This window comes from Setaria viridis, chromosome 3 (genome assembly GCF_005286985.2).
Source record: "Setaria viridis chromosome 3, Setaria_viridis_v4.0, whole genome shotgun sequence".
In the NCBI taxonomy this organism is placed as follows: domain Eukaryota; kingdom Viridiplantae; phylum Streptophyta; class Magnoliopsida; order Poales; family Poaceae; genus Setaria; species Setaria viridis.
The window spans coordinates 26173998-26186595 of NC_048265.2; the positions used below are offsets into that span (position 1 = coordinate 26173998).

At 50.5% G+C, this 12598-nt stretch overlaps 2 protein-coding genes and 1 pseudogene across 3 annotated transcripts; all 3 read right to left on the minus strand.

The window, feature by feature from the left end:
- Window positions 1-455: 455 nt before the first annotated feature.
- LOC117847709 (protein ALP1-like) lies at window positions 456-8164 on the minus strand. The gene is made up of 3 exons (XM_072292825.1): window positions 7998-8164; window positions 1041-1809; window positions 456-962 (listed from the first exon to the last, which is right to left on the minus strand). Exons 2-3 carry the CDS (start codon window positions 1768-1770, stop codon window positions 505-507), a joined length of 1188 nt encoding a protein of 395 aa, XP_072148926.1. The 5' UTR covers window positions 1771-1809; window positions 7998-8164; the 3' UTR covers window positions 456-504.
- On the minus strand, window positions 4638-8125 carry LOC117847710 (scopoletin glucosyltransferase-like; annotated as a pseudogene).
- Window positions 8165-9549: 1385 nt separating the features above from the next.
- On the minus strand, window positions 9550-11903 carry LOC117850281 (scopoletin glucosyltransferase). Of its 2 annotated transcripts, none has more exons than XM_034732102.2 (2): window positions 11465-11903; window positions 9550-11387 (listed from the first exon to the last, which is right to left on the minus strand). In XM_034732102.2, the coding sequence occupies exon 2, from the start codon at window positions 11240-11242 to the stop codon at window positions 9767-9769; it is 1476 nt and encodes a 491-aa protein (XP_034587993.1). In that variant the 5' UTR covers window positions 11243-11387; window positions 11465-11903; the 3' UTR covers window positions 9550-9766. The 2 variants fall into 2 exon arrangements, with proteins under 2 accessions (XP_034587993.1, XP_034587991.1); XM_034732100.2 differs by having other exon boundaries at window positions 9550-11390.
- Window positions 11904-12598: the final 695 nt, after the last annotated feature.

Sequence of the window (12598 nt, forward strand, 5' to 3'; positions counted from 1 at the left end):
ACATTTAGTAGTCCATACATGAAACGCAAGTTTGATGTGATGGGGAATCTTCTTTTTGCATAGTGCCAAAGTTGGGAGTTGGGGGTGAACTAAACAAGGGCTTAGGGCCTGTTTAGCTACCACCTCATAAACTTTAGGAGACTCATAAAGTTTAGGAGCCCATAATTGCTAGTCCTAAAATTTAGGAGTGGGGTGTTTGGATGGACTCATAATTTTTAGGATGTTAGAGGGAAAATGACCATTGTACCCCTAATTAAAGGAGCAACTACCGGCTCATGCACTCTGGTTTTTTGGCGCGAGCGAGTTCTTCTGGCGCCAGGGAGCGAGCATTCTTCTGGCCTTCTGCCTCTGGCGCAGAGTGGTGTTGCTGTTTTTTTTTTCGCCACTTTTTTTGTTTTGCCGGACCTTTGCTGCCGCCTTTGTTAAAAAAAACGTAGTGCAATGTCCAAAAACAGTAAGCACAGTCCATCGTCATTGTCATTACAACTCAAAAATACAAAACCTCTACAATCTATTGAACAAACCATTAGCTATACTATCACGAAATTTGTTCATATTTTGATCTCCGTCTGTCTCTTCGGTATTTCCCTCATGTCCTTCAATGCTTGATTCTTCGGTGAAAGGAACAAAATTTTCATCACGATCACACATATCAAAGGCCCTATCCGCATGATCGTTCTCCCTAATGAAATTGTGAAGTGCCATACATGCTACTATTATTTTGCTTTGCTTTTCAATTGGAAAACTTGGTATTCCCAATAAAATCCTCCATTTCATCTTCAAAACTCCGAACGACCTCTCAATAACATTTCTAAGTGATGAATGCGCGTAATTAAAAGTCTCCTTCATACCTCTCGGATTTGGGCCACTCCGGAACTCAGGAAGGTGGTACTTCGTACCTTTGTATGGTGCAAGATACCCCGGGCGGTTAGGATATCCAGAGTCTACTAGATAAAACTTCCCTACAAATACAAAAGAGAATATGGTTAGCAATTTTGGCATATAATTTATTTTTAAAATATTATTGAGAAAAAATGTACCTGGAGGAGGGTGTGGATACTTGTCAGTATATTTATTTACGGCATCAGTGAATACTCTCATATCATGAACTGATCCAGGCCATCCACTAACAACAAATGTGAATCTCATGTCGAAATCACAAATGGCAAGCACGTTCTGTGTAGGGTATCCATGTCTGCCCATATGCTGCACCACCTTATTACTTGGCACCACAACTGGTACATGAGTCCCATCTATAGCTCCTATGGAATTGTTGAAATATGGAGCATACCTAGGGTTCCTCAACCTCTGGTGAATTGTTGTAAACCCAGGGTCCTTTGGCCTAATTATATCTACAGCTAGCCTAATAACACATGACAAAACCAAATCAAATGTGCGGCTTATTGTTTCCAATGACCTTACAAACCGATCCGCAACTTGTCTTAGTGACTGGGGTGCACCATTTATCCATAAGAACATAGCTAAAGCCTCCATCGTTGACATTCTTCTAGTTCCCCTCAATCCATAAGACTCAACCAACAGGTCATGAAGTTGGTGAAATAAAGTGCAAGACATCCTAAACATGTTGTAGCATGAGGTTGGATTTGATAGTGTCTCTTGCACCCATTTTATGCCCGGTACAGTAGGTACTCTAGGTGGCCCTTTGTGATAGTAAGTGTCATAGTACATACCAAGCATTATTGAGGACTCCATAATCTCTCGATTCCTCTTTCGACGTATGATTTCCAGCTCCATGAACTTGCATGCCATATTAATGAATTCATCGTCAGAATCTCCTTCACCATCATCCTAATTCACCATTAAAAAAACAGGCATACATTAGTCTCTGCATCATCAAGGTCACATTAGTACTGCAGCCGAGCCATGTTCACAAATTGAAATCAAACTTGTTCACAAACTGAAATACTCCAGTACTCAAACAGCCACATATAGAAACAACCACAAATTTAAACATGTCACATGATCACAACTTCAAATAGGCACTTATTCAAGTTCTAACAGCCGAAATAACATTAGTACTGAAACCAACAATTCAAGGTTCAAACAACCACAAATATCTACTACTAAATTCTAATCTAAGTTCAACATCTTGCACCATCTTTTCAAGAAAGCCATCCTAGCCTCTGCATCATCAAGGTTGATGAAGAATTCTCTATTGAATTTATCCTTGCATATGTCCCAACAAGCAAACATTTCAGCACTATCCTTCCTTGCACCACATTCTACTGCTAATTATTGGCATCTCTTAACTTCATCTGCCACTGGATTGGTGTTCATCTTATGCCTCTTATCTTCAGCGAATTTGGCAATTGATGCACCAACATTCCTGAAAATACTATGGGTCACATCATCCTTCTCTGCTTGCCTGTTGAAGTAATTTGTCACTGCAGTGATCATTGGGCTTCTAGATTTTTTTGGAGGGCTAGTAGCAGTTGATTTGGTGCTTGCATTGGACCTCTTCCTGGTGTTTGAGCTGATAGGGCTATCATAGAAAGAGGCAGGTTCACCATCACAGTCCTCTCCACCAACCGAAGGGTCTCCAATGTCATCATCTTCACCATCTTCTTCTTCTTCCTCCTCCTCCACTTCTGGAATGTATGATGTGCTTCCATCAACTGCAGTTTCATGAAACATTTCTTGCAACTGATCTAAGTACTCTGGAGCACCATGCTGCAACTTCCTCAAATCAGGATGTTTCTGCAAGTGACATGTCATTCTAATTCAGGAGCACTACATCCTGGAAATTAAAGGGTTAGTACAAAAATTATGTCTCACCTCTGTGTGTAATTTCCACCACCAATTTGGAGCTTGCACTGTCCCATCAACATGTCTACCTAGACCTGACTGGCTCTGTAGGCCTTTCCAAAAGTATACAACCTTTTCAACTGATCTCTTATATTCCTAAACTGCTGAAAGTCATGCTTCAAACCAGTAGCCATGTAGTACTTTTCCTGAATTATCTTCAGCCCTCTAGTGGACATGTTGCCTTTGGGACAGTTTCCTTCTCTAATTTGCTCAACTGACAAATCACAGAATAGTCCAGTATTCCTTTCTGTCCACTGTGCTTTGTCATTTTTAATCTATTGGATAAACAACAGTGAATTTCCAGGCAACACACAAAAAACAATCAACAAATACATGACACTGACTCAGGAACAATGTAATGAATTTACCTAGACATAATACATGAAGCCACTAATTCAACAAGCAACATTTTCAGGAACTCACACATGCACATTTAACAATTTCAGCATGTCACAATGGGAATAAGTCACAGGTTCCTGAAGCCACTAATTCATCTAGCCACTAATTCATCTAGCCACTAATGCATGAAGCTCTGTCATGCATATGTCACAATTTAATCCATTCCTTAAAATTACACAACAACTTCAACAGCTAAGTCATACTATCAACTTCCACAGCTAATTTCATTCTCAATTTCAGAACAACTTAATTCTAAATGGACCCTAAATTCATACTATAAAGTCACAGATTTTACCTTTGAGGTAGGAAACACAACTTCGACAGCTGCATCATCAACAACATTGTGTTCATATGCATCAAAAGCATCTTCTGGAGGGCCTGAACTTCGTCCACCACGAGCACCACCTCGACGGCCTCTTCCACGACTTGCACTGCCAGAACCACCACCGCCAAACAAAGATCTTGCACGGCCTACTCCACCTCTGCTACCAGACCCCCTGCTGCCGCTCGCCATCCTGCTGCCGTCTGCACCTTGACTGCATCCGGCCACCTTGCTACCGCCAAGTCCTGTGGTGTCGCCGGCACCTCTGCTGCCGCCGGCCCCTCTGCTGCCGCCGGCCCCTCTGCTCGCGCCAGCCGCTCTGCTCCCGCCGGCCCCTTTGCTGCCCCCACCACCACGTCGAGCCGCAGGTAAGCCAAGAGTACGGCTACCGCGGCCCCGGGGAACCTCATCTCCCCGAAGGTACTCTGAGTATATGCTCAGATCTGCGTACTCCTCAGCCTGGGAGTTGAGGTCCAAGTTCTCCAAGCCGTGACGGGGGGCACTGGAAGACTCGGACTGAGAGAAAAAATCGATTTGGCGGGGGGAATTTGTGGATCGGGCTGGGGGAACAAATCCTCCAATCCGTCGTCAACGTTGCCCGCCATTAGGAAATGGGGAGGACGCGGCGGGGAACTGGGGAGGAGGTGTCGGGAAAATAGGGACGAGGCGCCGAGGGAAGGAGGCGGCGGCGAAATCTGGAGGAGGCGGGGAAATGGAGACTACGCGGCGGCCAAATGGGGAGGACGCGGCGGCCAAATGGGAAGGAGGCGGCGGCGACCGGAGGAGGCGACGGCCGGATGAGATGGCGGCGGGAAAAGGTGGACGAGGCGGCGAGTGTAGGAGGCGGCGAGTGTAGGAGGCGGCGGCCAAGGGAGGAGAGGGCGGCAGCGTAGATCTGGCCCCGGAAGGGGATGGCGGCGGCGGAAGATGTACGGGGACGGCGGAGGCAGGAGGAGGCGGCGGCGGAGGGAGGAGGAGGCGGCGGCGGAGGAAGGAGGAGGCGGCGGAGGGAGGAGGAGGCGGCGCAGATGCGCTGTGCGGGAGGAGGAGGAGGCACAGATGGGCAGTGCGGGAGAAGAGCGGGGGAGGATAGGGTGCGAGAGAAGGGCGTCCGTGGAGAGAGAAGGGGAGAGGTGGGGGTAAAGGTTGGGTTGGGGACCACTTTTATGAGAAAAATGAAAGTTTATGATGGTTTTATCCTCCTAATGAAAACAGCACCCCTAAAGTTTATGAATACACTTTTATGACACCAGTTTGGATGCACAAATCCTAAAAGTGACCTAAAAGTGAACTTCTAAAGTTTATGATGTGGTATCCAAACAGGCCCTTAATTGATGGCATGCAATGAACCGTACCAATACCTTTGATGGGTTGACATGTCCCATCAGCAGTTTGGATGGTCTCCTTACGTGTGGATGGATACGGTTTATACGGGGTGTTTGGATATGAGGTGCTAAACTTTAACAGTGTCACATCGGATGTTCGGATACTAATTAGAAGAACTAAACATGAGCTAATTATAAAACTAATTGCAGAATCCTGTGTTAATTCGCGAGATGAATCTATTAAGCCTCATTAATCCATCATTAGCAAATGGTTACTGTAGCACCACATTGTCAAATCATAAACTAATTAGGCTTAATAGATTCGTCTCGCAAATTACACTCCATCTGTATAATTAGTCTTATAATTAACCTATGTTTAATACTCCTAATTAGCATCCAAATATCCGATGCATCCAAATATCCGATGCGACGGGAACAGGCATATATGTCAAAAACTGACTTTGAGCACCTGTGACATGTCTGGAAGCTCCAGAATCCAATATCCATTCAGAGTGAGGGATTCGCGTGCATGAAAGTGCTTTACCATAAATACCTTCCAGCTTGATGTCATTTGACATCACTTCCACCTTTTGTGCCTTTTCTAAATTTCTCCTGGGTCCGCACAATGAGCAAGCTGACCAATTTCTCTAATCTGTCCAATTTCTCAAGAATTTGTTCAGTCCCTTGAGTTTCCCCCATTTTATTCTTACCAACCAGAATAGCACACCTCCTTCTGTAAGTAGCAGCACAACACTGTCCTTCACAGAAGTCACCTCCTATGCAGGCAATTTCAGTTCTAAGTCTGTTGCTTCACTCTGAGCTTCAGAATAGCACACGAACAATTCTGATCTAGGCAGCTTCCCACTCTCCTCTGTGACTGTCTCCTTCAAGCAGCTCACAAGAACAGTACCAATGCGCACAAGGCACTAGCAGCAAGCAGCACATTGCATCAATTCCTTTCTGTTTTGCAGCTTCTCTTTGCACGCAGACCAGCAGTCTAATGGCCCTTCCTTGCTTCTTCCAATCAGCTCAGCACTCACCCCTACTTGCCACTAGAAAGCTGAAGCTAGGAACAGATTGCTTTCTCCCTCAGAGTATTACACACACAACTGCTCACTTGTATCCTCCCTGAAACACAAAAGCACAAAATCTGCTCGGGATTACCTCCAGTTGCAGTACTGCTGCTGCTCCTCCACAAACCGTGAACTCCCCTGCTCCCAGCACAGATCCACGCTTTCCTCTTCTGAATCCGCCTGGAAATCACCTTCCTGGCCACGGCCAGCAAGCGCTCCCTTCTCTCTGCCGCAATCTTGCTGAAGCACCACCACGTGAAGCCTCTGCTCGAGCTGCACGAACACGCCGGCGGCTGGCACGACCTTGCTGCTTCGATTTCAGCACTCTGTTGCCAAATCGATGCTTGCGATGGCGACGATCACTGCCGCCAGCACCATCCCGTGGTCTCCGCCTGAATCGCTACCATCGGCTCTGACACCATGAAGTATGGCGAAAAATCTAGAACTCTCACGTTCTATTCCCTGCTAGTTTCATATGTATATACACAATACATGGGCCCTTGGGCCTCCACACACATACACAGCCCAACAACCCATGACTCCATCAATGGCTTCTGCGATCTTCTCGCCGCTAATCACCTCGCCACGGACCTCTAGCTTCGATGCGTAGACCCTGGAACCAACACCAACCCCTATCTTGAGCACCTCCAAGACGAGCTTCGCATTGAAAACTGGTCAGCGTACCGAGGCCACGTCACCAGCGGCACGCCTGCACTGACGGCCTCCAGCACCGAGATCCACCCACAATGCGTCACAAACCCACCGATGGCGGAGTGGTCGAGGATGAGCCTCTGCAGAGCCCAGCCCCTGAAAATGAGTCCCTGCTCTCCGGCAGCGCAATCAGGTCAGTGAAGCCTCCGGGCATCCACTGCAATGCATCCGTTTCTGATCCACTCATAATAACCCACAGAAAATTTCTTTCGGATTGCTGCAGGCCGCGCGCGCCACCTCCCGCAGTTCCGCCACCGTGAAATGGGTCAGTGTTCCGAAAGAGACGTACACGACTGAACCTTCAGGCTTCTCGTCGAGCCACCGCAGGCACCTCTCCGCCTCAGGCGCGAGCCCACCGGCGCCGGCCCTCGCCGCCTAGTCCTTGCTGGCGTGGGCGAGCGGGCCCATGAGCCACACCCGGCGGCCGAGCGTTGTGCGGTAGTGCTCGACATACTCCGGTCTCCAGCTCCAGCTCGGCGAAGCTGTTGAAGATCTCGCCGTAACTCCTCTGGTCCGCGACATTCACGCGCTGGTAGTAGTTCCACTCCAGCTCGTTCGTCCTCGGGTCCATCATTTGGCTCCGCCTCAGCGCGACACGGTGAGGCAGCCCTGGCAGGGACACGCCGGCGTCGGGGTCATCCGGAGCGAGCTCCAATGGGTTGTTGCGCAGCAAGGAGTCGTTGGAGGCCCGGGCGAACATGCTGGAGCCGTTGAAAGCCAGCCGCGGGACGTTGTGCTTGGCGGCGGTATCACGAGAAAGCTGTCGACCACGACGGCGTCGGGACGGTGCTCGGCCAGGAATCGGTCCAAGGGCTCGCATAGCCGATGGAGCGCGTCTACCAGCTTGCCTTTGTCGGCCTGCGAGGTAAGGTCAGCAATGCTCTCGAAGCTCGGTGGGAGTCCGACGTCGGGGAAGGGGACGGTGGAGATGTCGATCGCCGGAAAGCCGGTGCCGCCGCTGGCCCCGTTGGCTGCTTGGTCGACAGCTAGGCGGATAACCGCAGCGTTCTTAGGAGTGGTGAGGATGGTGCACTTGACGCCGCGAGAGGAGAAGAGGTTGGCCATGTCGGCCACCGGAATGAGGTGACCGGCCGCAACTTGCGGAAAGAAGAGAATATGTAGTGGCTGCTGATCGTTGGCTGCCATGGCTGCTTGCCTTGGTCCTTCTGTAGAAACACAGGTCAGACCTTACACCTTGGGCGACCAATTAAAATGGATATATTCCCTACCTCGCCCAGTGTTTCAAAACTATTACTGTCTTGTATGGATCTGTGCTGTAAGACACAACTCAGAAGAAATCAAAATAGACAAATGAAAGAGGACACGGATCAGAATACGTACCAGCTCTATGGAGCTTCAGACTTCACAGAACAGAGCTTGTCTGCAGCGTTGAACGGATAGTTGAGGATTTTGGTCCCTTTCCGGCTTTCAAGACGCTATCAGTCTAGTCTCTACTCTGAGGACTAGAGCCTACTGGCGCGACAGGCGACAGCTCACTCAATGCAATGTGGGAGGTTGGTTTATGTTGTGGCTGAGACCGTGAGCACGCAGGTTCGTTATGTTGTGGCTGAGACCGGTTCCTTGGTACACCTCAAGAACATTTCATCCAAGCATGTATACACGCCAAAAAAAAATTCTAGTTGTATTTATATAGAGGAAGAGGAAAAAAAAAGAATGTCGTTCGTTTCTTTTCCTTTTCTGAGGAACACGGCAGGAAGATCTTATGTTGTTACTTTGCTAATCGAACAAACTGTGCTTCAGATCCACAGCGACAATCTGTCATTTTGCTAGTTGGACTTTGGTGGCTTAATGCTCACTACTGATTTCAGTTATTAAGCCAAATTTTCCCAAGTGCAGTCGAAAGCTCTACTCTTTACCCGACTAGAAGATTCATGTTTAGATGCTCCCTTCCTCCAGGGAACTGCAAGATTTCAGTTGTTCTAACGTCTGTATATAATTCCACCTACTTCCCATGCATCTTCCTTCAGCAGTTGGCGCCGGTAGTGTCATCGATGGTATGTTTTCTTTTGACGGTAAAATGCACCGGTAGACCGGTAGCTTTTGCATTTTATATTATCCTCGTGACCGTCCAATGTTTGATGAACAATTCATGAAGCTACTTGTAAGAACAGAGCCTCAAGAACCTGTCGTCAAGTGCTATCACATAATTGGCCATAATTCAAAGCAACAGCCAGCAGCTCATGCTGTCCGCACCGGGACCCTGTAAGCCATCCTTCAGTACAGCGATAGTGGAAAAAACGCTGCACCGTGGTACTGGGAGGCTTCCGCTACGCAAGCGGACGGCCGGCGGTCCGCTACTCCTAGCGGACGCCCGGGACGCCCGTTACCCACCTCCCGAGGCCGCCAGCCCCAACAACCGCCCCTCGCGCCTCCGCTCCGAGCTGGACCGCTGTCGCCGCCGCTGATGGCTGCCGCCGCTGGATCCGCCACAAGGTCCCATCCGCCGCTAGAGGAGGAGCCGGCCAGTGGGGAGGAGGAGGAGCCGGCCGGCGGGGAGGAGGGGGAGGGCGGGTCGGCTGGGAGGAGGCCCTGGAGGCCGGCGGGGAGGAGGAGGAGGAGGAGGGGGCCGGCAGGGAGGAGGCTCAGGAGGCGAGGCGTCAGGGAAATGGGGGAGGGAGAGAGAGAGGGGGGAGGGGAATAAAAATGTGGTAGTTAGTATAGAGGATGACATATAGAGTAACACGGGCGTAGGAGAAATTGATATAGAGAAAAAAAATCTCGATGACTAGGATGGAATATTCCTTTTAGAGTCTGAAAAAAGGCTCGAATGGTACGATCCCTCCGTCACCCAATTTATAATTGGTAAATTTTGCAGGTTCAATTTCTTTTAAGTAAGGAAATAGAGTATGATGAGTGCGGACAGCCTGAAACAGATGCATAAGTATTGTACTCTCTACTATAGCAGTTATTACCGCAAAGAATATCATTCCATCTACAATAGGCTCCCACAATTACAAACATTCCATATTACAAACAATTATAGATTATCGAAAAACGTGAAAAAAGTTCCTATGAGGTCATACGTAAAACGTCAAACTTCCCGCGCCTGCATCAACTCAAAACAAGCCAACTGAGCACCAGATTAGTTCTCAAACATCTACAGAGCTCCGACGAGCCATCAACTCCTTAATCAACTGTTCGACATCGTTGTACGAAGAGCCGCCCTTCTCTGTTGCGCTCCTGGCCTTCCCACATAGCTCTATAGCCTTCTTCCTTATCATCCTGGCCTCCTCGTCATCACCCATCACTTTGTTAATGCTTTCCGCGATCTTCTCGCCACTGATTACCTCACCACGGACGTCCAGCTTCGACGCGTAGCACCCTGCACCGACACCAACTCCTATCCTGAGCACATCCAAGATGAGCATCTCGTTGTAGAACTGGTCAGCGTGTCGAGGCCACGTCACCAGCGGCACGCCTGCGCTCACGGCCTCGAGCACCGAGTTCCACCCGCAGTGTGTCACGAACCCACCGACCGCGGAGTGGTTGAGGATGAGCATCTGTGGAGCCCAACCCCGGAAGATGATGCCGCGCTCTTCGGTATCTATGAGTTCGGCGAAGCCTTCGGGCATCCATTGTGATCCCTCCGTGTCCGATTCACTCATGACCCAAAAAAAATTCCTTCCGGATTGCTGCAGGCCGCGCGCCGCCTCCCGCAGCTCCGCCGCCGTGACACGCGCCAGTGTACCGAACGAGACGTACACGACCGAGCCGTCCGGCTTCCCGTCGAGCCACCGAAGGCACCTTTCCGCCTCAGGCGCGAGCCCGCCGGCGCCGCCACTCGCCGCCGAGTCCTTCCTGGCGTGCGCGAGCGGGCCTACCAGCCACACTCGGCGGCCCAGCGTCGTGCGGTAGTGCTCGGCGTAGCCCGGCTCTAGCTCGGCGAAGCTGTTGAAGAGCTCGCCGTAGCTCCTCCGGTCGGCGGCGTTCACGAGCTTGTCGAACTCCCACTCCAGCTCGTTCTTCCTCGGGTCCATCATCTGGCCCTTCCTCAGCGCGACGCGGTGCGGCAGCCCCGGCAGGGATACGACGGCGTCGGTGTCGTCCGGATCGAGCTCCTCCAGCGGGTTGTTGCGCAGCAGGGAGTCGTGGCAGGCGCGGCCGAACATGCTGCTCCCGAGGAAAGACAGCCGCGGGACGCCGTGCTCGGCGGCAGCGTCCGCAGCCCACGGATAGAAGCTATCGGCCACGGCGGCGTCGGGGCGGTGGTCGGCCAGGAACCGGCCGAAGGGCTCCCGGAGCCGCTTGATCGCTTCCAACAACATGTACCTGTCGGCCTCCGAGGAGAGGCCCACGACGCTCTCGACGCCCGGCGGCAGCCCGACGTCGGGGAAGGGGATGGTGGAGAGGTCGATCGCCGGGGCGCCGGCGCTGCGGAAGGCGTCGTTGGCTCGGTCAACGGCGGAGCGGATCACCGCGGCGTTGACGGGAGTGGCGAGGATGCTGCACTTGACGCCGCGAGGGGCGAAGAGGGCGGCCATGTCGGCCACCGGGATGAGGTGGCCCGGCGCGACAAACGGGAAGAAGAGAAGGTGTAGTGGCCGTTGCTCATCGTTGGATGCCATGGCTGCTTGCTTGGCACTTGGCAGCGCCCTTCTTCTTCGGAACACAGACAGCTACGCAGGTCAGATCCCCTTCTTCCTCGGAAAATTGGATATATTCCTTTATTTGCCCGGGATGTCGAAGCAGTTACAGTCCCGTATGCATCATCTGCTGCAGGATATAAGACGAATCAGAAGAAATCGAAAGGAAATGGAGAAGAGAACACGAATCCGGAGAAAACCTACCATCACTTGACAGAACAGAGCTGGGAAAGTCTGGGCACCCCTGGGCTTCGGTGGCATCCTCTGAGCCGGATTGAATTTGAGCGACGGCATCAGCGTCCTTGACTCCTTGTCGTCGGGGAATCTGACCGGCGGCAGCGTGGTTGGCTGGTGGCCGAGGGGCCGAGGGGGTTAGGCGGCGGCGGCCGGCGGCCCGGCTTGCCTTCAGATGCGAGTGCTCTCTGGCCAGTGCGGTATCACCAAAGGAAAAATCCCGACAGGCTACAGGACTGCTGATGTGATAGCTCACCAACCGCAGTCTTATTAAAAGATGTTTCTGATATTTTTTTTTTCGTCGAGCTATTTTCGCCACATGATCCAGCAGCAGACCACCTCCTCGGTCTTGGCATGTGTTGGACCGTTGGTAACTCGTGAATCTGCACCGACGCCCATCTCACTTGCATCAGTCGTCACTCCAGTGTCACCAGTGACGGAGCCAGTCATGGCCCGGGCGCTCTTCTTCCTCCTCCCTCTTCTTCTTCTCCTTTCTCCTTAAAAATGGAGGAGTCAAGAGGGCTCCATTGTTTTTGGGTGGGTGGGTGACTTAACCACACCCCCGCCCCCCGGGCGTAATATAGAAACAAGAAGTGAAAATACCAACAAGAGTGTCACAATCATGCTAAATGAAAAGAATAAAAAAGTTTAAAAAGCACTTAACATGGAACCCGAAAGTGTAACGGCCCTCCTTTGACTTCCTCTCCACCTTTCATCTCAAGGTATGTTAGGAATGCAGGATTTTCAAACACGGTGAGAGGTCAAATGGAGGTGTGTCTTGATCTCTCTCGATTTGAGAAGCAAATGATGATTGGCGAAACGATTTGAAGTTTTTGGTGTGGTATAAACATGTTCCAACTGAGGTATGCATCATACTCACGCGTGACTATTTTTACAGCTAAATGGAGGTACGTGGTCACGGAGTTAATCAAAGTACGGTAAACAAACACGACTCTTAGGGGTGTTTGGATACTAGGTGCTAAGATTGAGTAGTGTCACATCGGATGTTCGAATGCTAATTAGTAGAACTAAACATGAGCTAATTATAAAACTAATTGTAGAACCCTATGCTAATTCGCGAGACGAATCTATTAAGTCTAATTA